The 25562-nt window shown below is 30.1% G+C and overlaps 3 protein-coding genes across 4 annotated transcripts; all 3 read left to right on the forward strand.

The window, feature by feature from the left end:
* The first annotated feature begins 5603 nt into the window (after positions 1 to 5603).
* On the forward strand, positions 5604 to 9076 carry LOC101249979 (uncharacterized). The gene is made up of 4 exons (XM_004250196.5): positions 5604 to 6542; positions 7724 to 8173; positions 8278 to 8581; positions 8688 to 9076. The coding sequence occupies exons 1-4, from the start codon at positions 6129 to 6131 to the stop codon at positions 8822 to 8824; spliced, it is 1305 nt and encodes a 434-aa protein (XP_004250244.1). The 5' UTR covers positions 5604 to 6128; the 3' UTR covers positions 8825 to 9076.
* Positions 9077 to 15170: 6094 nt separating this feature from the next.
* On the forward strand, positions 15171 to 17510 carry LOC101250267 (RPM1-interacting protein 4). 2 transcript variants are annotated; one of them, XM_069291362.1, is made up of 4 exons: positions 15171 to 15274; positions 15995 to 16447; positions 16834 to 17028; positions 17342 to 17510. In XM_069291362.1, the coding sequence occupies exons 1-4, from the start codon at positions 15269 to 15271 to the stop codon at positions 17360 to 17362; spliced, it is 675 nt and encodes a 224-aa protein (XP_069147463.1). In that variant the 5' UTR covers positions 15171 to 15268; the 3' UTR covers positions 17363 to 17510. The 2 variants fall into 2 exon arrangements, with proteins under 2 accessions (XP_069147463.1, XP_069147462.1); XM_069291361.1 differs by lacking the exon at positions 17342 to 17510 and having other exon boundaries at positions 15240 to 15274; positions 16834 to 17198.
* Positions 17511 to 18624: 1114 nt separating this feature from the next.
* On the forward strand, positions 18625 to 23801 carry LOC101250563 (EH domain-containing protein 1-like). The gene is made up of 16 exons (XM_004250198.5): positions 18625 to 18994; positions 19127 to 19206; positions 20065 to 20133; positions 20226 to 20283; positions 20686 to 20741; positions 20830 to 20872; positions 20972 to 21033; positions 21276 to 21395; positions 21499 to 21601; positions 21843 to 21892; positions 22131 to 22259; positions 22350 to 22601; positions 22714 to 22793; positions 22950 to 23076; positions 23174 to 23317; positions 23398 to 23801. The coding sequence occupies exons 1-16, from the start codon at positions 18910 to 18912 to the stop codon at positions 23581 to 23583; spliced, it is 1644 nt and encodes a 547-aa protein (XP_004250246.2). The 5' UTR covers positions 18625 to 18909; the 3' UTR covers positions 23584 to 23801.
* The last annotated feature ends 1761 nt before the right edge of the window (positions 23802 to 25562 follow it).

Raw genomic sequence — 25562 nt, forward strand, 5'->3', positions numbered from 1 at the left:
CACCAACGTTCTCTCTTACCCCGTCTTAGAAAAGATTTGAAAAAATCGTATCAATTATTAAAAGATACTTTAATTAAAAAATAATGTTCTAAGAATCTTTTTTAAAAAAATTTACCATTACTTTTGACAGATCAAGATGAATATTTATCATAGATCAAGATGAATATTTATCATTGTCTATTAATTTACTTACATTTTTTTTAAAAAAACAACATTATATTTAACCTTTGAGTTATTAATTTATAGGGAAATAACTTTTTAAGTACAAATGAAATATGCATATCTGATTTGAACTAATAATATTAAATTCTGTTGAATTCGTGTCTTGTCTTCAATCTTGTCTATGATATTATCTTTGTTATTATTGAATTGTTTATTGATTATAAATCATAGTCTCTCTAATAATTGTTTTTAAATTAGCTTAATTGAATCAATATTGACCAAATAAAAAAGACGTTGCTTGCATTATAAACTTAAAACCAAGTCCCACGTTGTCGTCATTTTTTTTTTTTAGGTATATGCTCATTTTATCTCGAATTATCTATCAACATGTTTTTTCAGAAAAATATTAACCAAAAAATAAGTTTTGATTATTTTATTCCTTTTTATATAATATTTTCATTAAATATTTACTCTATCAAGATGCTTATAATCTTTATGAACAATTATATAAAGATAAAATCAAAAAAATAATTAATTTTGTCTTGAGCTTTTAAATTAACAATAGTTTGAGATAACTCAAAAGAAAAATTCGAAGGACTAAAAGCTCTCACCATACGTAGGGTTTAAAAAAGGAGATAACCGCATAAATTTATTCTATACAATTTTATTCTGTATTTTTATAAAAAAAAGTTATCTGTATAACTCGAAATTATAACTCCTAATCAAATAATTTCAGATAATTATATTTTTAAAATTATAATAAATAATTTGAGACGATAAATAATTTGAGACGGAATAATACCATTCATATTAAAATTTGATTGAACTAACAATAATATGAGTCAATACGAAGAAAAAGAAACTGAAGTTGTCGGCACGCAACATGTTTTATGATAGAACATTAAAACTAATTAATTTTCTTAATTATCACATGATAATTACATTAATTTTGATTCATGTACCGAGACAGATTCAAAATATAAACTTTTAATTAATTTAACCCGCTAAAAATTTTAATACTGGAGTAGTCAAAATATAATCTTGTTAAAAATATTAAATTTTGTTGAATCGAAAGCTAATAATAAGCTACAAGATTATTTCTTGATCGAGCTATATAAGAATGGAATAGCATGGAAAAATAGAAGATACATTACTATTTCATTATTTATAAAATTTATAAAGAAGCTTAAGTAGTACTATTTTTTTTTTAGTAATTATTATTAATTACTTTTACATGGATATATGATGAAAATTACATAAATATTGTCAAACTTATTTAAATTATATGTGAAAAGACAATTGTGATGAATAAGATGAAACAAAGGTTTACGTGTATATATTGACAAAAAAAAGTTGATAGGTTATTGATCAAAAATACCTTCGAAGTAGTGCTTATCTTTTCTTCTTCTTCTTCTTTTTATTTTTTCAAAATTTAAGTGCTTATCACCACTCGTTTTAATTTGATAAAAGTTTTAAAAATTACCTAAAATTTTGGTTGGACTTAATAATTTTAGTTTGAATTTAATATTTATATCAACAAAGTCACTAAATATGTAAAAATAAACTTTTAAACCTAACAATTTCTACACATGACGATCGATCAGGTTCACATATTTCCTTATATTCAATTTTAACTCATGTATCTCAAGATACATGTATTTAGACGTATCAAAATTTGATAAGACATATAATATTATAAATTAAAGTGTATTTACATTATTAACTCTCGAATTAGTGAAATGGATGTAAGTTACCACCATTTGCCATGAGATAAACGAGTTTATTATTTGCATTTATTTCTATTTTAAAAATTTGTAAAAATATACTCCTTAAAATATTATAAGATTTTTAGATTATAATATAAAAAATTAATTATTTTTTTAGAGAAATAAAAAAGGAGAGTCATATGCCAAAAAAAAATCCTATAAAAGGGATAACTGATGGTTTTTTTCTACTTTTTTCTATCTTAAAATTTAGAATCAAATTTAAATTCTGATTCCGATTCTTTATATAAAAATTAACACAACTTTTTGTGTGGATATGATGGAACCATTATATGTTACTTTTTTCTATCTTAAAATTTAGAATCAAATTTAAATTCTGATTCCGATTCTTTATATAAAAATTAACACAACTTTTTGTGTGGATATGATGGAACCATTATATGTCCATGACTAGAAATGAATACTCTAATTTTGTGTCCACAATTCCAATTCAAGGCTTTAAGCCCTCCACTTTGCTTGCTTTATGTGATTCCATTTATTGCCCTACCTTGGTATCCTAAAGTTCTACAACATTATTATATCATTAAAAGCTTTCAATAATTAAAATTTGGACATATCACATGAGTTGTTGTACCATCATGTCTAGAGCATGTGAATAAAAATTTCACATTAATACCTAAATAGAAAAAGAAAAAGATTAACATATATAAAGTTTAGGAATGTTCCTAATATAATGGTGTGAGATATATAATTTTGAAAAACTCATACCAACTTAGTTCAAAACGAATAATCTTATTATATTATGTGAAAAATATTTTTGAATTGATTTATTCTAACAATTGATATTATAGCATATGATTCGACAAAATAAATATATATCAATTCAGCGTAATCTTACAAATAACATTTTATACAGAAAAATAATATAATTATTTATTGATCTTTATTTACATTTTATACGAAACAACCAACATACTATACATTCAGCACCTAATAATTTATAAATGATATATTAATACATGGCAACTTTGAAGATTATAACAAGGACAAAATTATAATCAGTTAATTATTGCTAAACTAAGATATAAGGCAATTGATTAAATGAAGAAAACACAATATGATAATATTATTGTCTCTATTCACATTGTCAAAATCATGATGTTGCTTTGCTCTTCAATTGATTGTAATGTTTTGCTAGTTAGCAACCTTATCATACAAGATTGCGGTAGAATGGTAAAAGAATATATTTTAATATTTTTAATGAGAGATTTTGTATATATGAGCTTTGAAAATAAAACAAATTTTAATTAAAAAAAAAATAAAAATCTTATCTTATAAAGTAAATTTAACTCGAATTAATTGAATTTTAACAAAAACAGATATTATATACGTATCGAGCTAATAAATAAAGGTTGCTACTTCCCTAATAGGCAAGTATTATCTTTCAATCACAAGTTGCACTTTTTTAAGGATTATTTGGCTTATTCTCCTTTTTTTTTTCTAACGTAATAAAATAAATTATAGTACGATCAATTATTTTTTAAAAAAATTCAAACTTTTTAGCTTAGATAAATATAAATAATTTATTTAAGAGTTGAAACTCAAGTGAAAGTGTGCAACCATGCACGAGTCTAGATTAATTAAATAGGAAATAATGATATGATGTCAGTCAAAAAATAAGATGGTTGAAATTTCTTATTCTTAATCAAAAATTTTGATTTTAATGTTTTAAATTAAAGAACGTTTTAGGGAATCTCGCTTAATATACTTATTTGACACTTATTTGAATTTGACTCATAATCAGTAAATTCTGAATATTAAATACCTAAAAAGTTGAAGAAACAAAATTATCAATCTAAACCTCCATGCAAAAATTCACATCTGGCTAATTTATATTTATATCGCGTAGGATCCATTAAAAAAACGTAATTTTTTATTTTCATGTGAAAAGAATTATTGATCATGACCAATGCAGGAAATATATAATATGTAGTATACAATTTCATTAATTTAGGGTCCAACTATATAACATTAAAAATTAAACAATAAGTATTAATAACAAATTTTAGACCTAACAACTAAATATAAAATTTGGCAAAAAAAACAATATACTATTTCTCTTCATCTTCCAAAATTTTTAATATAAATAACACGAAACAAAAATATTTGGGAGGTCAATGTTGCACATGAATTCCTCTTAATTTGTTTGTTATATATAACCCCCTTTTTAGTAATTAGACTAAAAAAATAAGTCTTTTTTTCTCTTTCCTTAAACATTTTTTTTATATTCTTCATATTTTTAATTTAAAATCATAAAATTTAAAAAGATTTATTTATCTTTTCAATTTTCGTATCAAAATTAAAATTAGATAAATATATTAAAACGAACGAAACGAAAAAAAAAAAAAGAGAGATGGTGGTGGGGTTTATTTTACTTTTTGATGTTCCAAAAAAGCTTCACGAAGCAGCAATCCAAATCTCACCTTTCACTTCATCATGCTACTTGTGATTTCCCCACCTTCTTTTTCTCTTCATAATATTTTTTTCCATTTGGCATTGTTCATTTCCACACAATATCTTATACCAATAATGTCTTTTTTCGAATTCGAGTTTTAAATTAAATTATTTTTTATTAATAAAAAAAATATTTTAGGCACAATATATATATTGGATCTTAATTTTAATTTTAAATTTTAACTTTGAGCTCAAACTTTTATAGTGCACAAATAGGCACTTTAACAATTCTATGTTTCGATAAATAAACATGTGATTCCTACCTGGCAAAATGCGTGAAAAACACGCATTTTCTGCGCGAGTGAGGGGTAATTTTCGAGGCCCACAACGATAAAAAAATGCTCAAATGATAATTCTATGCTTAATTAATCTCTTTTACAATTTTTTAGTTTCAAAAAGACGTGTAAAATATTTTTTTTAAAAAAAAGACGTGTAAATTGTTTAATTAGTTGGCAGCCACTGATTGACTCATTAATACACATGGGAACGTTTGCATTTCACGCACTATAGCTCCAAAAATGCGTGTTTATTTATTGAAAGATAGGATAGTTAAAGTGCCTATTTGTGCATTATGAAAGTTTGAGGTTAAAGTTAAAATTTGAAGCCAAGTTTAGAATTCAATATATATTATGCCGCATATTTTATTAAAAATATATTTACTTTTAAAGCTGTGAATTCGTGTGAAATTAGTAATTTTTATTGATATTTTGTCTGATTTTTATCACAATTTATATAATATTCGCTTTTTTTTTTCTTTTTTCTTTTTTTTAATTTAGCACAAAGAATGATATTACATGGTACGTCTAACTTGCATCCAAAGTTTAGTATAAAGTGAGAAGAATTATTACGAAATTTTCTGCTATTATATTAATCAGTGATATCAGACTTTTCACACCTTTAACATAGCTTTTCTATTTGATAGTAAAAATTTAACTTTAAATATCATTTCTATCGTTAATAATATATTTATAATCACATATTTTTCCATATCAGGTTTAACCACAATTTCAAAAATATTACTTTCATTCTTAAAATTTATATCAGATCAAACGAAAGAAATCTATTATATTAATATCTAGTTTTACGTAGATGTAGATCTACCCCTTAAAATATTAGATTGATGTTATTTAAGTCATGAATTCACGTGAATTTAGTAATTTTTATTTGAACTACTTATTTTTGTTAAGAATTCACTAAATACTTGACGTAAAATAAGTTAATATTATATTTAACTTTAAAATCTCTTTAAAAATTCATAAAAATTGAATCTTAAATTTTTACGAATTCGAATTAATCAGATACCAGACACTTGTAATGGTGTGGGGAAAATAATAAGAAACAATGATCTGCTAATTGTCATGATCCAAAAATTGGTAAAAAGAAATCATGATTAGAAAGTAAAAAAAAAAAATTATTTTGTTTTTTTCTTAATCTTTGTTAAAGAATTGATTATTTTTTTTTGTCAACATCAAACAGTAACCAACCACCAAGCTTATTTTTCCATCTGTAACAATCTTTTTTCTTAATTAATTGTATATATATAGCTTTTGGTTTAAGTCACATCTTGAAGGATTGATCATCTTACTAAATTCCCTAGTGGGGTAATTAAAAAAATTGAATCTTGAAATTTTCTGTATTCATTTGATTGATTTGGTGTGTGTTTTGGGTTTTTCATATTATGCCCAACAAGTGTTTGTTGTAAGTTGTAGCTGAAGAAATTTGTAAAAAATGGAAGAAGGTGAAACAGGGTTGTTGTTGCAGAGTAACAAAGAAATGGTTTCTTCAGGTTTTTCAACAAATGAAAGTTCTGAAGAAATCAAGAAGATTAAATCAGCTCTGACATGGGTTTTTCTTGATCAATCAAATCTATGGAGGGCTGGTCTTTCTTGGTCATTTTTTTCCATTCTTACAATTGGGGTTCCATTAGTATCTCACTTTATGTTTGCTTGTTTAACCTGTGATACTATGCATCAGAGACCTTTTGATGCTCTTGTTCAAGTTTCTTTATCACTTTTTGCAACTTTATCATTTGTTAGTCTTTCTAGCTTTGCTCGAAAATACGGGATACGGAAGTTTCTGTTTCTTGATAAATTGTATGAAGATAGTGAAAAGGTGCAACAAGGATACACTGAACAGCTACATGTAAGTTAATTTCCACCCTTCTTGTTAAATCTTCTTTGGTAGATTGTGTTATGTGTTAGGATCAAACGTTTACTATCGTGCCAAAAGCTATTGTGTTATGTATTAGGATCAAACGCTTACCATCATGCCAAAAGCTATTGTGTTATGTGTTAGGATCAAGTGCTTTCTATCATGCTAAATGTTATAGCTAATAGCAATGGCGCAACTTTATTTCCTAACTAAGCCTAGCAAGCAAGCAAGCGCCATGTTCGATAACATTATGGTTGTTGACGGTGGCGGATGTAGGATTGTTAACAAGGTGCTCAGCGTCTACTTTGTATGAAAAAAGATTGGATCTTTTATATACAATGTGGTTTTCCAGTGAAGGGGGTTTGGATTAACCCCTTCCGCTCTTCTAGCTCTGCCCTGCTTGTTAAGTCAGGTTTAGGAATTACTTGACTGCTGCTTTCGGGATTGATTCAAAATTTCTTTGCTGATCTTTTCAAGTTTCAACAAGTTAACCATTTGTAGATTGAGTCTCTAGGTTCTTTTCGGGTGCCATTTCTCTAATTGCTTAAACTTTTAGATGAGATAGGTGTAAAGGTCCTAGGTTGAAATCTTACTCAAGCCTTAATCACACATTTGTCCTATCAACCGGATCATGCCTTCATGTGAGGGGGCAGATTCCAAATGAACAAATTCAAACATACATGATTTAGTAAAATAAAAATGATCCCTTCTAGTCTAAGCTTTTGGATAATATGGTCATACAATTCAACAGTTCTCTCATAAGTAGAAAGAACTGATTTTTATAGTTTTTCTTATGATTTAAGCTAATAGTGTCCTGTTAAATAGCATTCATGATAAAAATTTCGGCCTGTTTGATAATCGTTGGAGAATCATCAGTTTTAAGTGGATTACAATATGTTAGTATTTCTAGAGTTGACAAATACTGCTGATGCTAGTGTCCTTGGAAAACGCTTCAATACATATCTTGACGTTTTCTATTATTGGTAAAGAATCAAACATTTACCTACACCCTTTTAAACCGAAATCATGAATTTGTATAGGTACTAAGTTGGCCTTGATACACATCTGGTTTGTTAATCGAAATTGCCCTTGTTGTTATTTTGGAGCAATTAGTGATATTTTGTTTTATTGGAGTGTTCAGCTGGATAACAGTTTCTCCTTTTTTCGTGCAGAGGTCGATGAAGATCCTCTCATCTTTTGTCCTCCCTTCTTTTATTGTTGAGAGTATTTACAAGATATGGTGGTTTTCCTCCGGGGGAACACAAATTCCTTACCTGTACAATGCTGCTTTGAGCAATATCTTCGTATGCATACTGTTAATAAGCTCCTGGCTTTACCGGATATCAATTTCCTTCCTTGTATGTGTCCTATTCCGGTTAATATGCTCCCTGCAGATCCTTAGACTGGAAGAGTTTGCTCAAGTTTTCGAGAAAGAAACTGATGTCTCATCGATCATGATGGAACATCTTCGAATCAGAAGAAATCTTCGTGTCATTAGTCATCGGTTCAGAGTTTTCATTTTGTCAACTCTCATACTAGTTACCATAAGCCAGTTTCTTGCGCTGCTTCTTACTACTGAGCCTAGCTCCACAGTGAACATCTTTACAGCAGGTGAACTTGCGGTAATGCTTCATTCTCACCTACCGGTTCATTTCCTTTTCTTGATTACGTAGCTGCAAATGTTATTATCGTTCTGTTTTGACATTGTATACACGTAATGATGCAGTTGAGCTCAATTACTCTGGTAACTGGACTTTTCATGTGCTTACGTAGTGCAGCAAAGATCACACACAAAGCACAAGCTGTTACATCACTTGCTGCCAAATGGCATGCTTGTGCAACAATCAGCAGCTTAGATGACATGACTGAGGAAACTCCCATGGCTCGGTCCGTGGCACCTCAGGTGGTATACCCTATCAATTCCAGTTGGGACACAGACGAGGAAGGAGACGGAGACGATGTGTTGGACAACACAAATATGGTACCTATTCATGCCAGTACAATATCCTACCAAAAGAGACAAGCACTAGGTAACTCTAGTCTCCAGCGCGTTTTTGTTTATTTCGTTGAATAATTTCATGTCTTTGGAATCGGCTACATTGTACCTTATTGATCTCGGTCATTGAACTTTTGCAGTAACATACTTTGAGCATAACAAAGCTGGAATCACCGTGTATGGTTTCATGTTAGATCGGACATGGCTTCATACAATTTTCGCGATTCAGCTGTCTCTTACACTCTGGATACTCAATAAAACGATTGGTATTTCGTAAATCCCAGTCAACGACAAGGTTTTTACTGTGTGTTGGTAGTTGTACAGAAATCTGTGCTATCGATACGTAGAGAAACTACTATATACAGTATATATGTATATCCTAAATGTCAAAATTTTGCTGATTTTCTTCCTACTTATTGTAATTTCACTGTTGAGTGTTGATAATGGTGTCTTTCCTGGATTGTCAAGTTTACTATCTGTTTGTATCAATTTTATAAAATGAAGTGAAATTTTGTTAAGAGTAACATAATTTTTTTTTATTTCCCGTACGTAAGTTTGTTTAAATTGAACTCAAGATTCATTTCTTTAACGTGATATTAAAGCTAGGCCTCTCGATATAGTCCCAAATAGATTGTCCACGTAGGGATCAAACATAGTTAGGGGTAGTGAATGAGAGTACGACGGTGACGAATGAAAATTAAGAATGTATTTTCATTTATCAAGTCTTCTTGCGACAACTTGTCGTATGAGGGTAGGGGTGGCGATTTCAATCAATATAAGTGAAATCAAATTATTTTGACCATATTAACTTTAATGGATTACTCATATTTTCTTTTCTTTTCTTAAATAGGTTAATATGGTCTTCAACTTATTTAAGCTCATATAAATATGAACAAAATGAATTAACATGAGAATTCATATCCATTGCTATATAAGTGATATGAAACAATTTGGTTCTTTGGAAAGTAAAAAAAATTTAAGGGTGGATTGTTGGAAGGTGTGTGTGTGGAAGGGGGTTTGTGGGGCGCCAAGGGGAGGGGATAAATTTTTTTTTTTCCGAAAACCAAAAAATTTAGGGATAGGTTGGTGGAAGGTGGGAGGGGGGAAGGCAGGGGTGGGAGTACCCCCCGGGGGGAGGGGATAATTTTTTTAAATAAAAAATAAAAAAAATTTTAGGGGTAGGTTGGTGGAAGTGGGTAGGGGGTAATTTTTTTTTTTTTTTTGAAAAAACAGTTTTTTTTGTTTGTTTTTGGAAAAGAATTGGGTAGGTTGGTGGAAGATGGGGGGTGTCCAGGGGGAGGGGTAAATTTATTTATTTTTTTTGAAAAAACAGATGTTTTTTTGTTTTTGAAAAAAAAAATATTTTAGGGATAGGTTGGTGAAAAGTGTGGGGGAGGGGGGGCGCCCCGGGGTAGGGGGTGTATGTGGGAAGGATTATTTTTTTTATTTAAATGGGTTAGAACTCCAAATCCATATTTGCCCGTATTATATTGAGAAATTACGCAGCTAAGCAAACTTATACTATTTAATAACTCATCGTAACTATAGTTTGCTATAATTATCACTCGCGACTAACATTATACATTAATTACGTGGGTTGACTTCACGTTTGTATAATTAATCACGTTCGTATATGTATAATTTGCCAAAATATATATTTGGATGGTTGTAATCGAAATTATTTTTTCTCAAATCATATTTAAACCATTCAAATTCGATTCAATCCAACCATTTGTCACCCCTATATGGGGATAGTAAAACAATTGTTTTAGGTCCTCAATTTTTAACAATGAGTTTTATAAATTTATTTTCTCTTAGATAATGTTGAAGTTCGTAAAAAGAATATTTAAAACATATTAAAAAAATATGCCTACTTTTTAACCATAGATATATTTTTGAACTTTGAGTTAAAATATTTATTTCTTCACATTAGTAAATAAAGTTATTTATGATAATATCCAAGGCAACTTATTAATATTTGAAGTTACAATTTCAAGCTTGGATATAAGACTCTTCATTCTTTTATAACAATGCGGTGGGAATGATTTTGCGATGCGGTTGGAATGATTTTGCGAGATGTTATTTCCCTGTTTTAACGTATGAAACAATATAATCTCAAGTTTTGATATAAAATTTTTGCATTTTTGTATTATATCGTAGTCGGGATGACTTTCAAATACATTACGTAGCAAACTTAGGGCTTCGCTCGAATCTATCTTGATAATAACCTTCTTTTAAGTCGTAATTCTTTGCCAAAATCAAACTTTATATTCTCCATAATTCAGTTGTAAGACTGGACGTATCTCTCATACCAAGTCGTCCATAGAACCCACCAACCACCTTTCCTCGTCATTCCGAAACATCCTCCAAACCCCGCCAATCCTGAATTTGGCATGAAGCTACTATCAGTATTGATCTTGATACATCTGTTGACGGAAAAGTCCAACTAATGAAAATAGGTTTTGTGTTAATTGAATTGTAACTCTTGGAATTGTGAAAAAAGTTGGGTTTTGACAATAAACTGTTGCAATTTTTTTCTCTAAAATTGCGTAACAACTAATGATAAAACAAGTAAGTATAACAGAAAACTAATGAAGATTAGGATTTGATTTTTCAATAAGAAATCTTAATTCTTATTAATGAGGTAGCGGGTGAACTTGTGGTAATGCTTATTTCCTTTTCTGTACTAGTTTTTAATAGGGATAAGACTCTGAAAAATATCTTAATTTGATCAAATTTGTTGTTGCTATATTAAGCTTTTATGAGGACCTATTACTCTCATGAACTATTTAATAGTGTATTTAAGGGAATATATGTGTTCACGTGGACACATCACAATTTATAATTTTGCATTATTTTTATGTGCACGTAGACAAATATATATGTTTAAAATACGGTATTAAATAGTCTAAAGAAGTAATAGGTACTCATAAAAATTTAGTATCACAACAACAAATTCGACCAAAATTAAAGTATTTTCATATCATATTTTCTTTTTAATATTATCGAGGATTCATTAGAAATAACGAATTTCCTATATATTCATTATAAAGTGTTAAATTACATCTACTTCTCTAAGACCAATTCCGAGGAAATGACCCCGGCTTTCTTTTCATAGAAGTTCATTTTTATTTCTAACGAAGTAAATAATACTTTCTATTGATTTGTCCCCTGGACTGGACCTACTATTTAACAAACAAAAATATAATTAGTTAAATTATAATTAATAAAGTTCTAGAAACACATATTTCCTTTAAGGGGATCCTTTTATATCGTGAATTATTTTATAATGTAATAATTATATATTACAATAAAAAATGTTTATAAGCGACATTTAATTTTTAATTGTCGTTATTTTAGCACTCTTTATTAGTGTCCATATTTAATGCAGCTGAAGTGTATTTTCTGTCCGATAGTCATTTAAACTCCATTTTGGTGAAGGGATAATTGTAGGTTTACCCTTTCCAGTATTCTTAAATTTTAATTTTGGTGTAGGGATAATTATAGTGAGACTTTTTAAAATTGACCCATCGTTTTAATATGTGTTATAGCGTGTTAAATTATATTAATAATGTGTTAGATTAAAACTTTACACCATTGTCATTAGTGTGTAAATTAAATTCAACTTAAATCAAATTATTAACTATTCAACTAAAATTGATTGTTAGGATCAAGATAGATGATGCTTTTGTAATAATTAAAAAGAGAGAAAGGGAGAAAGAAGGTGTTATTGAAATTGAAATTCACCAACTATTCAACATAACCATCATTTTGCAGATGGAAATACAATTATTTTTTTTTATATAGAATATGTATGGTTTGATTTACTCTTCTTTTGGAGGTGGTGGAACTTTATGCCAAGTTAGAACAGGACGCCAAGTTGAAGAATCATGTTCAGATCTTACAGGTCGTCTATCTTTGATAGTTAATCCTTGGTTTAGCGTATTAGATATCTGATCTCCTTTATGGGGTGGACAAACATAATATTCACCGTTATTAATACAATGACCTGCTCTTGGGGGATCATAATCTTCAATGGGGATTAAAGATCTAGAGTGGACATTTTTGAAAGAAACAATTAACAAAACCAAAGCAAGAAATGTTGTGAAAGAGATTGAGTGAGGAGTCATTTTTGCTTTAGATAATTTGTATTCAATCGTGAGTGCAAAATCATCATGTTTTTTCTACATTATATAGGTGGAGAAGCGATGAAACGGATTTATTATGTTTTTGTTCTATTGTTTATTTTTCTTTACTTGAAAAATATAGAGGAAGTTTTCTTTTAAGTATATTATCCTAAAACTATTTTGACTTCATTTTAGTGTAGGGAGAAAGTATAATTTTGGTCACTTGAATATTGAATAACTTCGTTTTATTTGATAGACTAATTATTATTCTTTACTTGAAAAAATAAAGAAATTTTTCTTTAATTTACTTGAGAAATACGTAGGAGAATTTCATTAATTACATAACCCCAAAATCGTTACAATTCAATTTTATACCAGGTACTCTTCACAAATTTAATAATATCAATTATTAAAAATTTCTTTTAGCCTAATTTGCCTTTGTTTTTAGTGGTGAGTGCAAAGCCATCAAGCTTTTTTTACATTATATAATTGAAGTAGGAAAATTTTCTTCACTCTTTCTTACTTGAGAAATATATAGAAAAACTTCATTAATTATTTAGTCCAAAGAGTCATTTCAACTCCATTTTGGTCCTTTAAACATTGTTAAATTTGAATTTTGATTCTTGTGATATTTAATTTTGAAACCTTAAATTAATTGAATCCTTGTGTATGTAATTAGTCAGAAAATTATCGCGATATCAATCTTATCACTTTAGTTTGTTGATATGTAGTGTTACTGTATTATTACTCGATATTTAAGGATAATATAGTTCTAACATAATTTAAATATAATATATATTTTTTACATAAAGGACCAAAATGTACATCTTTATTGATTAAAGATTAGATATGCTAAATCATACACCATAAGGACTAAAAATGCTATTGTCCATTTGCATCGAATAGGTCCAACAAGAGAAATGTAGGGACTACCATTAAAAAAAAGAATTTTTACATATAGCCACTCAAAAATAGTATAACTATTCTACATAACTATAGTTTGATAATTATAATTTGTAGCTACATGTTGTAGGGAGGAGAGAGATAAGCGAGATTGGGAGAGAGGATAGAGGTGAGCGAGATTGGGAGAGAGAGGATAAAGGCGAGCAAGATTGGGAGAGAGGATAAAGGCGAGTAAGATTGGGAGAGAGGAGAGAGGCGAGGGGGAGGACAAAGAGTGGGAGACGAGTGAATTGTCTATGTATATCGGTAAGATAATTGTACATTTTACATATGTATTTGTATATATGACAAGCAAGGTTAGAAGAGAGAGGACAGAGGCGAGCGACATTGGTAGAGGGAGGAGAAAGGCGAGTGAGAATGGACAGAGAGTGGGAGAGAGGTGAATTGTATATGTATACCGTCAGATAATTAGATATTATACATATGCATTTGTATATTTGGCAAGCGAGATTGGGAGAGCGAGGAGAGAAGCGAGCGAGAGAGGACAGAGAGTGGGAGAGAGGTGAACTGTATATGTATATCGGTTAGATAATTGTACATTATACATATATTTTTGTATATTCTGGCGAATTATACGCATACAAACGTGATTAATTATATACACTCGAAGTCAGCCCACGTAATTAATGTATAATGTTAGTCGTGAGTGATAATTATAGCAAAATATAATTATGATGAGTAATTAAGTAGTATAGGTTTGTTTAACCGCGTAATTCTCCCAAAAAAAGCCTTGATTTTATTTTAAAGAACTAATTGAAATAGTCTTTCATTTAGCCGCTTTAACTTAAAATAGTCAGTTAATGTGTAACATATGTATATAATGTACATATACATGTATAACATGTGAATTGTTATGAATCAATCTCAGCCCAATATCGATACTTATAGTGATGTCATATAAGCAGCTATTTGAGATCCAGACCCAATTAGCAACTAGTTCAAAAAGACTCCCAATTTGAAAGAATAATTATGCGTATTATGATCATGCTTAGGTAAAGTTTATATCTCTCCATCCAGTTTTTCTCTCAATCTAGTTCCTCGTCTCTTTCTTCAATCAATCCTAGTTTTTAATTACTTTCATTGTTTCTACATTTTTGCTTGGACTTTTACCTTTTGAGTCGTTAGATTTACTTTTTGGAATTGTAATTTAACTTTAGCCTTATTAATGTAGTTGAGAAACTGATTAGTGTCATCATTGGATTTAAGTTTATTACATGAATAAAAGTGTATAATCTAAGTATATTGACTAGAACAAGTAAATAATAAATTCGATCGATTCTTTAGTAAAAAATTCTGAAATATATAAATAAATAGGACTAACCAACAATTAACTCTCAATTGATGAGTCAACCAAAACCAATTGAATCATTTTTTTTTAGTTTAGGATCATTTGTTTTTTCCTTCATGCCAAGAAATTAAAGACAATTTTGAAGTCCAAAGTTGTTTTGGTTAATTTAATTTATAATGAAAACAAATAATATGTAACCAAATAAACCTTTTTCTTAATTTGCCTAGCAGGTCCAAAAGCTCATTGGGATCTCAGATAAATTAAAAAAGAAAATTTGTCCCAATTTAAATATTGAGTTTTCCTGTATTTCCATTGAAGAAGAAATTAAACTTCAATATCAGTCATGGCTGTAAGTAATGTTTCCTTCTTCAAAATTCTGATAATTTTTTGCACTTTAATTATCTTATGTTCTCTTGAATATTGTTCTGTGACGTGTATATATGATAGATGTTAAATCACCTAATTTTCTTCGTGTATTTACTTAAATATATTTTAAATCTCTCTAGTCAGGTTAATACTCCTCTTTCAATTGTTTGTCTTACCCTTCTTTTTAGTTCGTATTTAAAAAAAATACCTTTTTCCTTGTTTAACAACTCTAATTTTAATGTTTCACATTATATGTTTATATCCGCAAGATGATATTTCGATAAGTAGTACATATCTTTAGTTTAAAATCATATAATTCAAACATCCTCTTTATTTTATCAAATTCCCGTGTCAAATCAGAACCAGACAAATAAATTCTGGTTGACCTCAACTTGCTTAAGATTGAGGCGTTGTTGTTGTTTTATACCAATAGACAGGGGCAGGCCCAATAAGCCAGATGCGGGTGCTCGAGCACCCATTGATTTTCGAAATTTTTTGTGTATATATATATATAGAAAATATGATACATATGTTATTATAATTTAAATGAGCACCCATAGAACAAAAATAGTTATGGGTGAGCTAGTTTAAACCTCTGCAATAAGAGGCGCGCGAAGCCACTGGCGAGTGCTCGAACCTCAACTTGTTTAAGATTGAAGCGTTGTCTTTGTTTTATACTTCTGAATTAGTCTTGTTGCTTCAGGGATCACATGTTCCAAAATTTGGGAATTGGGATGGCGAAAATGTGCCATACACAGCTTATTTTGAGAATGCGCGCAAAAGTAATAGTAAAGGAGGTAAAATGATAAATCCAAATGATCCAGAGGAGAATCCAGAGGCCTTTGCATATTGCGGAGATGAGGATGCTAACATTAACATTTCTCCTTTAGTTGAAAAACATCAGTACCATTATGATCATCGCAGAAATCCTTCTGTAGAGTCGGGCCAAAACAAGAGTATTGGCCCGACTAATTCAAATTCGGAGTCCTTTGGGGATAGTCAAAGGAAGAGCGTTTCTGGGTTTTCAGTTAACCAACCAACACGACAAAGAAGAACATCTGATGTTAAGAAGAATAAGAACGATCGTGGCAATGGATTCGTTCCTCCTAGTCCGAATAGACCGATGAAAAATAGTAGAAATCCATCTGATGATCTTGTAAGTTTCTTATCCTCTTAAATACTCTGCTTTGATGAAGTGATTAGTATGTCATAAGTTATACATTTGTCAATGAACTTGATGGTTAAAACGAGTCATGTGGTGGTATCTGAGTCAGCTCGTGTGCATCTTGACTAATTCCACGAGCATCTACTACCTTCCACCAACACAAATATCGAGTAACTCTGTCCACCAAGCCCTGAGCAAACGAGAAAAGAATCACATATGGTTCTTAGTTAACTTCAATCACATTTTGAGTGTGTTAAAAACAAGTTTACTCTTATGATGTACGAACAAAATTTACTTGCATTCTGTGTTTACACCAAATAGAACTCGAACAGTATGTCTCTAATTTTCATTTGTTCATGTGTATGTATGTATGTTAGTCTTGTTCATCAGCAGCATCAGTACCAAAATTTGGGGCATGGGATGAGAAAGACCCGAAATCCGGAGAAGGATTTACAGTAATTTTCAACAAAGTTAAAGAGGAAAAGCATATAGCAGCTGCAAAGTTCCCTGTTGTGCAGCCACAATCAAACATGTCTTCATCAAATAATCACAAAAAAAATGCTAAATCAAAGGTATGTATCCTTTCTTCGACTCGAGCTATACATAGTCTTGTGGATGCAGAGTAAGACTAAAGCTCATGAGTTGAATGTATATGGGAAGTCTTAAAAGATATGAGATTGTCATACACTTAAATATGAATAACGTCATGGACGAATGGACAAGATAGAGATCTTCGTGTCCCATTTATGAGAAAAGGAATTGAAATGGCTTCACATTCATATGATCCTTTTTTTATGACTATAGTGTCTGAGTCAGCTTTCACGCACCTCGATTATATATGATCCTTTATTTGTCTGATTTCGCTTTTGTCTATGGTTTGTGCAGGTGTTTTGTTGCCTTTTTTGAAGATCTACATGCTCTAAGTTAACAAGAAAAAAGAGTTGTATTAGTGTTTTGCTTAGAAGGGTGCATTGACTAAGTATTTGTATTAATGTTTTCTTGTAGTTGTGGAAAGAACAATTAGTTACACTTAATCCATATTTTGGTCATGATATGTTAGAATAATTTGAAATATAACATGGTAAGATAGATAAGATCCATGCGTTTAATGAGATGTTTCAAATTTAAATTCTGAAAATAAAAAAAAAAGTCTGATAAGAAATGTGAAATCAAATTAGTCTAGCTAATGAATTTTGAATACCAAATAATTATATCGAAAACTATAACCGAATAAAAATATAATCACACATTAAGTCGTTATTAATAGTATTAATAATAACTATGATAATTTGAATCTCGAGTGTTACGCTCTTGGTTGTCTCTTCTTTCGGCTAGTTTCAATTTTGAATTTCAAATTTTGAGATTTTATTGGATAAGTTTAAGGCATTTTTTCAAAGATTCCTTTTTAGTCACTTCTATACCAAAATTAACTATTTTTCTAATTATTATTTCAATGATTGAATCGACCTAAATATTCATTTAATTAATTTTTATAGCTATTTTATGTGACATTATTTAAATATAATTTAATATTAAATTTCTCATTTTGCAAATAAAAGAATTTTATAACAATGATAATAAATGTAACACGACAAATCAGATAAATGTTATGCAATAAATTCACAAGTTTTAATTTTTTTTTCTCAAAATCATCTATTGACTCAAAAGCATCAATATATGAAATAGATACGATATACAATCGAACAAATCAATAAAAAAAACTTCATAGCAAAATATTAACATAGAGAATTAATAGTATATAACAACACATATTAGTACATGTTTTTTCAAGATGATAAGTTATAAAGATCCATAATCATACAAATTTCAAGATTCTTTTTAAACTCCATGTCAAATTAAAACATATCATTTTATCATAAGAATGAGTCTATAAAATTTAATTTATCCTATAAATGGAAGAAAGATAGAATATAGTAGTATATCCTTACCTTCATCGAGTTAATATTCAGTGAACTATAAAAAATTATCAAATAAAATCATTGAACTTTATTTTATATTAATAAATTATTCAATTTCATACTTTTTCTATACATTTAATCAAACAAATTAACTAATTTTTTTATAATAGATAAGTCATGAATCTCGTAAATAAATAAAATTGTAAAATCTATTTATTTTTATGTGTATTTTGTCCTTCTTTCTATGCCATCAGTTTGAATAAATCAAGAGAATCGAACAATTCATCCAATAAATCCGATCTCAGATTCAATAATAATGGATGACTAAGATTTAAAATTCTAAATATTTTGATGATTAGTAGCCGTATAATTTTGCTAGATAATTTTTCACAGTTATTTAACGCCGTCAAAAGGACCTCGAAAATAGTGTCCGTATCTATTATAAAAAGGGGCCGCTATATTCAGGGGGTTTTTCAAATTTCAAATTACTGAAGAATACTGTTCATCTTCTCCGCAGAGCAAAAAAACGCAAAAATGGAGGTTGTATCAGTTCCGGTTGCTTCGTTTACGAAAGAGGAAGAAAAGATCTACCAAAACTGGTTCAATTTCGCCGATTCAGGTGTGATTTTCTGTTCTCTTCTTATACATTTTTCATCTGTTCTGTTGAGCAACTCTTCGTTTTTACATTTTTTGATTGAAATTACTGAAAAAAAGTTGCAACCGCTATGTTCTTTTTGGCTTCGTTGTGCAGATGGAGATGGTCGTATTACAGGAAATGATGCTATTAAGTTGTTTTCGTTGTCGAATCTATCGAAGGCTGAACTCAAACAGGTTAGTGTTCTTCTGAGCAATTGTTATGATTTTTGTCAATTTTTTTGGTGAAAATGAAATTTATAATTGTTTGTATTGAATATTCTATTGTTTATCGTGTGTTGGTAAAGTGAGATTGGTTTATATATCTGAGTTGTAGATGTACATACATACATGTAGGCGTCCTCTCATAGTGATTTATATGTTCGTTTTTGAACTGCATCATTGCGTTTTGCTTGTGTGTTTGTTAATTATCTGTTGATTAGTAATCTGTTGGCAATTGTTTATCGGTTGATTATTTGAATATTCAAATTTAGTGAAGGCCTGAACTCAAGCAAGTAGTGATTTTCTGTGCAATTGTTCTGATTTTGGTCCCTTTTTTGGTGTAGAAATGAATTTCATGATTCTTTAAATTTGAATACATGGTCTATTTACCTTCTGATTTATAGATATACATACATACACACATATATGCGTACATAGAAACATAAAAACATAGATGTACATGTGCATCTTTGGACTTCAGTGTTGTCTTTTGTTGTTATATATGTGTTCGTTAGTAACTTCTGTTGTAGTGATTGCTTAATTGAATTTTATGTTGGTGTCATTTACATTCCTATCTTTTGGTTAACTATATATATACCATTATCTTTATTTTGGAAGAAAATTCCCAACCAATGAAAATAGACTGGTCTTGCATTTTACAGCATAAAAGTCCTTCAGGGTGCAATGAGTTTAAGGGAACCTTGAGGTTCTCTTTTCGTTTTAAAGCAACATTTGGACTGTGTTAGCAGCTTTTGCTTCTGTGTTGACTTGCTAGATATATTTTACCTTATCTGATAGTGTTAAATCACTAATTTTCAATTTTTGTGTATGAAGGTTTGGGCAATTGCAGATTCTAAACGACAAGGTTTTCTGGGTTTCAACGAGTTTGTCACTGCAATGCAGGTCATATTTGGCACTAACCTTTTTGTTTTCTCTATAACTTCTGTCTTAATTGATCACATTGAAGCTAAATTCATTTTTTTCTTTTATTGTAGTTGATCTCCTTGGCACAAGATGGATCTGAACTCAGCCCTGATCTTCTTAAGAGCAAAGGTAATGCTTCTTGATCATTATTTATAATCGATTTGAAGCATTTAGGGTCAGAGAGCCACAAGGATAATTTAAGCTCAAATAATATTTGAGCCGGATTTTACTGTCAACGTGATAAACACAGGATGGATTATCATTGAAATATTTCCTAAATGACTATCTTATTTTTTGAGCGTTCACATTCATTATATACTCTTGAAAGGATTTACTGTCTATCTGCTTAATGGGCTACTCTTACTATTGCAGCAGTTCATCCAACAAAGATTATACACATTTTATAGTTTTTATAAGTTAGATGTATTTTGTTTAACATAGTAATCAAATGGATGTCATGGTGATGAAAACATTTGAGTGTTTCATGATTGACTTAATTCTTGTTTCGTTTTCTCTTGTTGATATTTGTAGCTAATATGGAGCTTTTGAGTCCTCCATTGATGGAAGGTTTGGATGCTTTATCTTCCGTAAGTGCTTTGACAATTCATCATTTTCTTATTGAGAAATGAGAACTATAAGCCCATGGTTATGAATGGTTTCTTTTTTGCCACACAGAAAACTAATGGATCGTTGATGAAAGACTTGAGTGGAACAAATGGTCAGTATAAAGTGTCATTTCACATCAATGATGCTTTTACGCAAACAAAAAGAATCATAAGCTGTCTTGGTTAAATTGCCTAACTTGAAAAGCATACAGGAACTATACAAGTGCGACCACCGTCACCAATCAACATGTTTTCCAGAAAATCTAGAAAGAAGGTGAGTACTGATTTCCTTGGGATGTTAATATGAAATCTGTCTTAGTTTACATACTCCATATTGAGCATTGTGTATTTTTTTCAAATTTTGTCTCTTTTCTTAGTAACTTGACTAACTCAGAGAACTAAAAGTTCTGCCAGGCCTTGTCCCTCAATGTAGTAGTAGTGTCTTTAATACAAATTGGTCATTTGAATATTTTCTCATTTTTAATTTTGACATTGTTTGTTTCGATACTGATTCAGATCCAGCCTTCTCTCACTGCTGTTACATCTGTAACTGATGGTTTGAAGAAACTATACAATGAAAAGTTGAAGCCACTAGAACTTACTTACCGCTTTAATGAGTTTTCATCTCCTGCTCTGGTGAGTGGATCAAAAGCATACTATGTCTTAATAGTAGTATCCTCCCACGACTTTATAGATGTTAAACTTGTATTTCTGAATGCTTACTTTTACTTGTTGTCAGACGGAGAGTGATTTTGATGCCAAACCTATGGTCATGCTTTTGGGACAATACTCAACAGGAAAAACCACTTTTATCAAACACTTGCTAAAGTGCAATTATCCAGGTTAGTACTGTCCAATTTCTGTACTTACGGATCTCTACATGCAATTCGCTCACTTCGGGAAGAGCGGACAGAAAGAGAAGGCCTTTGTCCTACCTGCTTCTTCCTCTTCCCAGGAATGAAGAATTTTGGAAAAAAAAAAGATTTTCGTTTTTTATTTTTGTTTATAGATTTCTTATTACTATTTTATTTGCCAGTAATTACCTAATGTTTGTTCTTTTCTTCTCTCTTTTGGTTGAAATAGGTGCACATATCGGACCAGAGCCAACAACCGACAGATTTATTGTGGTTACGGTAAATAGGGAATAATAATTGTTCCAAGTCGTATACCCTTTTTAAAGATACTATCTCCTAATGCTCATTGTAGTAATAGTAGTAGTTGTTGTTGTAACACTTTATAGTCCTTTACAGTCTTCCCTTTCCAATGAGATTTTCAGGGCATTACATCAACGATGCAATTTGATTGTTTAATAGTACTTTGTTTAAGGTACTGGTTTCTCATTTTAGTGCCTTACAGTAATTTTTTGCTCAGTCTGGTCCAGATGAAAGGAGCATTCCTGGCAACACTATTGCTGTTCACGCCGAGATGCCATTCACTGATTTGACCAAGTTTGGTGGAGCATTTTTGTCAAAATTTGAGTGCTCCCAGTTGCCACATTCTGTGAGTCAACATCTAGCAATTTCTTTTACTTTTGTCGTATAAACGAAGCATAATTTAATAATTTATCTAATTATGTTTATTCCTTAATAGCTCCTTGACCATATTTCATTTGTGGACACTCCTGGAGTTCTATCCGGAGAGAAGCAAAGAACACAGAGGAGTTACGATTTTACTGGTGTCATTTCATGGTTTGCTGCAAAATGTGACATGATACTCCTCTTGTTTGACCCACATAAACTTGATATTAGTGATGAATTCAAACGAGTTATATCATCTTTGAAAGGCCATGAAGACAAAATTCGTGTTGTATTAAACAAGGCAGATCAAGTTGATACACAACAAGTAAGATATGAGGATTATCAATGCACGCGTCTCTCTTTGCTTTTTTCTACTTCATAAAAATGATTTGTCTTGGTGCTAAAAGTTTCTTCACCTTCTCTTTTATTAATGGAAGCTTATGAGAGTTTATGGTGCATTGATGTGGTCTCTCGGGAAAGTTCTGAACACACCTGAAGTTGTGCGAGTCTATATAGGGTAAGAGAAAGGTGTTTCTTTCCATAGTTCTCTATGTTTTGAACAAAGTGACTACATCACTGGATAGCATGTCAATTGTAAAATAAATGAAACTAAGTTCATAGCTAACACCTTTTTGTGCATCGTGTCTAATACGTTCTCACAACTTTTTTGCAGCTCTTTCAATGATAAACCAGTTAATGAAGAAGCTGTTGGTCCTATGGGGAAGGGTCTTTTCGAGAAAGAACAAGATGACCTGCTTGATGACTTGATAGATATCCCAAAGAAGGCTTGTGACCGTCGAGTAAGATCACCTCTTCTTGTCGATTGACATTTCTATTTGATCAACATTGTATACCAGATGGTTTACGATTCTTAATACAACTTTTGTACTATTTCAGATCAATGAATTTGTTAAACGTGCAAGAGCCGCTAAGATACATGCCTACATTATGGGCCATCTTAAGAAGGAGATGCCAGCACTAATGGGCAAGTCCAAAACACAACAGAAGCTCATTCAGAATCTTGAAAACGAATTCGAAAAGGTCTACTGCTCAACACACTTGAGGGAACTCTTTTACATTTCAGATATATGCTTAACATTCATCGTACATTTGTGACACAGGTCCAGAAAGCGTTTCGTTTACCAGCAGGCGATTTTCCGAGTGTTGATCATTTTAGGGAAGTTTTGGGTCATTACAACATCACTGATTTTGAAAAATTGAAGCCTAGAATGATTCAAGCTGTGGATGATATGCTTAGCCATGACATTCCTGAGCTTCTGAAGAGCTTCAGAAATCCTTATGAATAAAAAGCTCTTAATTTTTTAATTTTTTTTTAGATGAATGATGATTCAGAATGTTAGTTTTATCTTTTGAGGTATTTACTGAAATTTGTGCATTCTTTGCACTGTGGTGAATCCATATTTCATTTACTTCAAAGTTGTGATAAATTGGCAGTTACAGTTTTTGTAATCTGTTATTATTAGTGCTTACTTTTATGTCACAGTCCTTCAGTTTTTATGTCAAATTATTCTCAATTTGGGGTGTGCTTGGTTGGTCAATTTTTTTTAGAAAATATTGTTTCTAGGGAAACAAATTCCTTAGAGAAAAAAGAGGAGGAAAAAAACTTCCTAATAAAAAAAAAATCAAAATCCCAAAAGATGTTTCCTAGAAATTTAGGGTCCGTTTGGATAAGCTTAATAAAAGCAGCTTTAAAAAAGTGCTTTTGAAAGTGTTAAAACTTATTTTTAAAATAAGCAGTTATAAGGGAAAAGTGGAAGAAAGAGATATTAGGGTTATGTGAGTAATTTGGAGATTGTATAAAAATATTAAGGGCAAAAAGATAAATATGTGGTCAACTTAAAACAGCTTATAAGCTAAAAAAAAAAAACATCACTACCCCAGCTTTTAACTTTTGGCTTAAAATAAGTTTTTTTAACTTAAAATAAGTTATTTTGAATATTGTCAAACAGCTAAATAAGTCAAAAACCAGCTTTTAAGTCAGTTTGCCGGCTTTTAAGCTGAGCCAAACAGGCTCTTAATTCACTTGAATCAATTTCATTTTCCTTTACCTCTAAATGTATTTTCTCTCCTTGTTTGGATAGTTGTTTCGCTTGTATCGTATTGTATTATCAGTTTAAATACGATGTTTGTTTTGATTGTTGCCTAAATACTATTGCATCATATTGTTTAAAATCGTTGTCAGGTAACGACGAAAAGATCCATCTTATTTAATGATCGGTTTTGTTTAAAATCGTTGTCATGTAACGACGAAAAGATCCATCTTATTTAATTATCAATTTGATATGACTGCATCTTCAATTTACAATTTTCTTTTCATTTTTATCTTTATTTATTAATTAATAATCATTTTCATCTTTTATTCTATTTTTGCATCATCATTTTACAATTTTCTTTTTCTTTTTATCTTTATTTATTAATTAATAATTATTTTCATCTTTTATTCTATTTTTTTTTTATATAGTTGCTCTACTTCATACTTTACTTTTTTGATAGATGTATCATTCAAATTATGAATGTACGACATTATATACAATATGCTATATTATAAAAACAATACTTAAAGTTCATCTCCACTTGTCAATTATTTTTAAAAAGAGTTTTACTTATCATATTAAAAAAGACAGTAATTTTCTATCTTAGCGTAATATTAATTATTTTTCAATACTTAATAATAAATATTCATTAATGTGTTTGTAATTTAATCAAAGTTTGATCCTTTTTATGTGTGTTGATTTTCTATCTAAAATGATTGAAGTAATTTTTTGCTATAGTAAAATTATTCTCTTTTTATGTCTCTTATAATTTATGGACCTTTTAGATCATTGTTTAATATCCTTTTTTAGCAAATCGAAAATCTCATGAGAAAACGTTAGGCTACATGTCCAAAATGGACTTTTAAAATTGTGACAAAGTATGTACTATTCCTCTAACTCCCCTACATAGGATTCTGTAAAAGTTATGCAAAGAAAATGTCTGATCACAAAATATTCATAGGCTAGTCCATGGATTTGGCCGTTGTGGCGCCAGCAAGGTTTTTCTAAAAATTGTTTATGAGGATCACAATAATGAGTTGTGGGAGCATTATGTAGAGTCTCGTCATTTTTAGCCCATTGATTTTTTGTCTCGTAGCGCCTCGGGAGGTTTCTTCTGAAAAAGCTTTGAGTACCTATATTATAATGTGTTGGGAGAGCATTACGTACAATTCCACCATTTTTTTCATGCATATTTTCTCTTACGAGTCGACTTTTAAAAATTACCTATCTTT

This window comes from Solanum lycopersicum, chromosome 11, assembly GCF_036512215.1.
Source record: "Solanum lycopersicum chromosome 11, SLM_r2.1".
Taxonomy (NCBI): domain Eukaryota; kingdom Viridiplantae; phylum Streptophyta; class Magnoliopsida; order Solanales; family Solanaceae; genus Solanum; species Solanum lycopersicum.

Coding starts and splice junctions, on each gene's coding strand:
- LOC101250267 (XM_069291361.1), top strand. Junction 16,448..16,833: donor GAAATCCATCTGATGATCTT/GTAAGTTTCTTA, acceptor TATGTATGTTAG/TCTTGTTCATCAGCAGCATC.
- LOC101249979 (XM_004250196.5), top strand. CDS start 6,129: ATGGAAGAAGGTGAAACAGGGTTGTTGTTGCAGAGTAACAAAGAAATG. Junction 6,543..7,723: donor GATACACTGAACAGCTACAT/GTAAGTTAATTT, acceptor TTTTTCGTGCAG/AGGTCGATGAAGATCCTCTC. Junction 8,174..8,277: donor TTACAGCAGGTGAACTTGCG/GTAATGCTTCAT, acceptor GTAATGATGCAG/TTGAGCTCAATTACTCTGGT.
- LOC101250563 (XM_004250198.5), top strand. CDS start 18,910: ATGGAGGTTGTATCAGTTCCGGTTGCTTCGTTTACGAAAGAGGAAGAA. Junction 18,995..19,126: donor GTTCAATTTCGCCGATTCAG/GTGTGATTTTCT, acceptor TTCGTTGTGCAG/ATGGAGATGGTCGTATTACA. Junction 22,794..22,949: donor GTTGTGCGAGTCTATATAGG/GTAAGAGAAAGG, acceptor ACTTTTTTGCAG/CTCTTTCAATGATAAACCAG.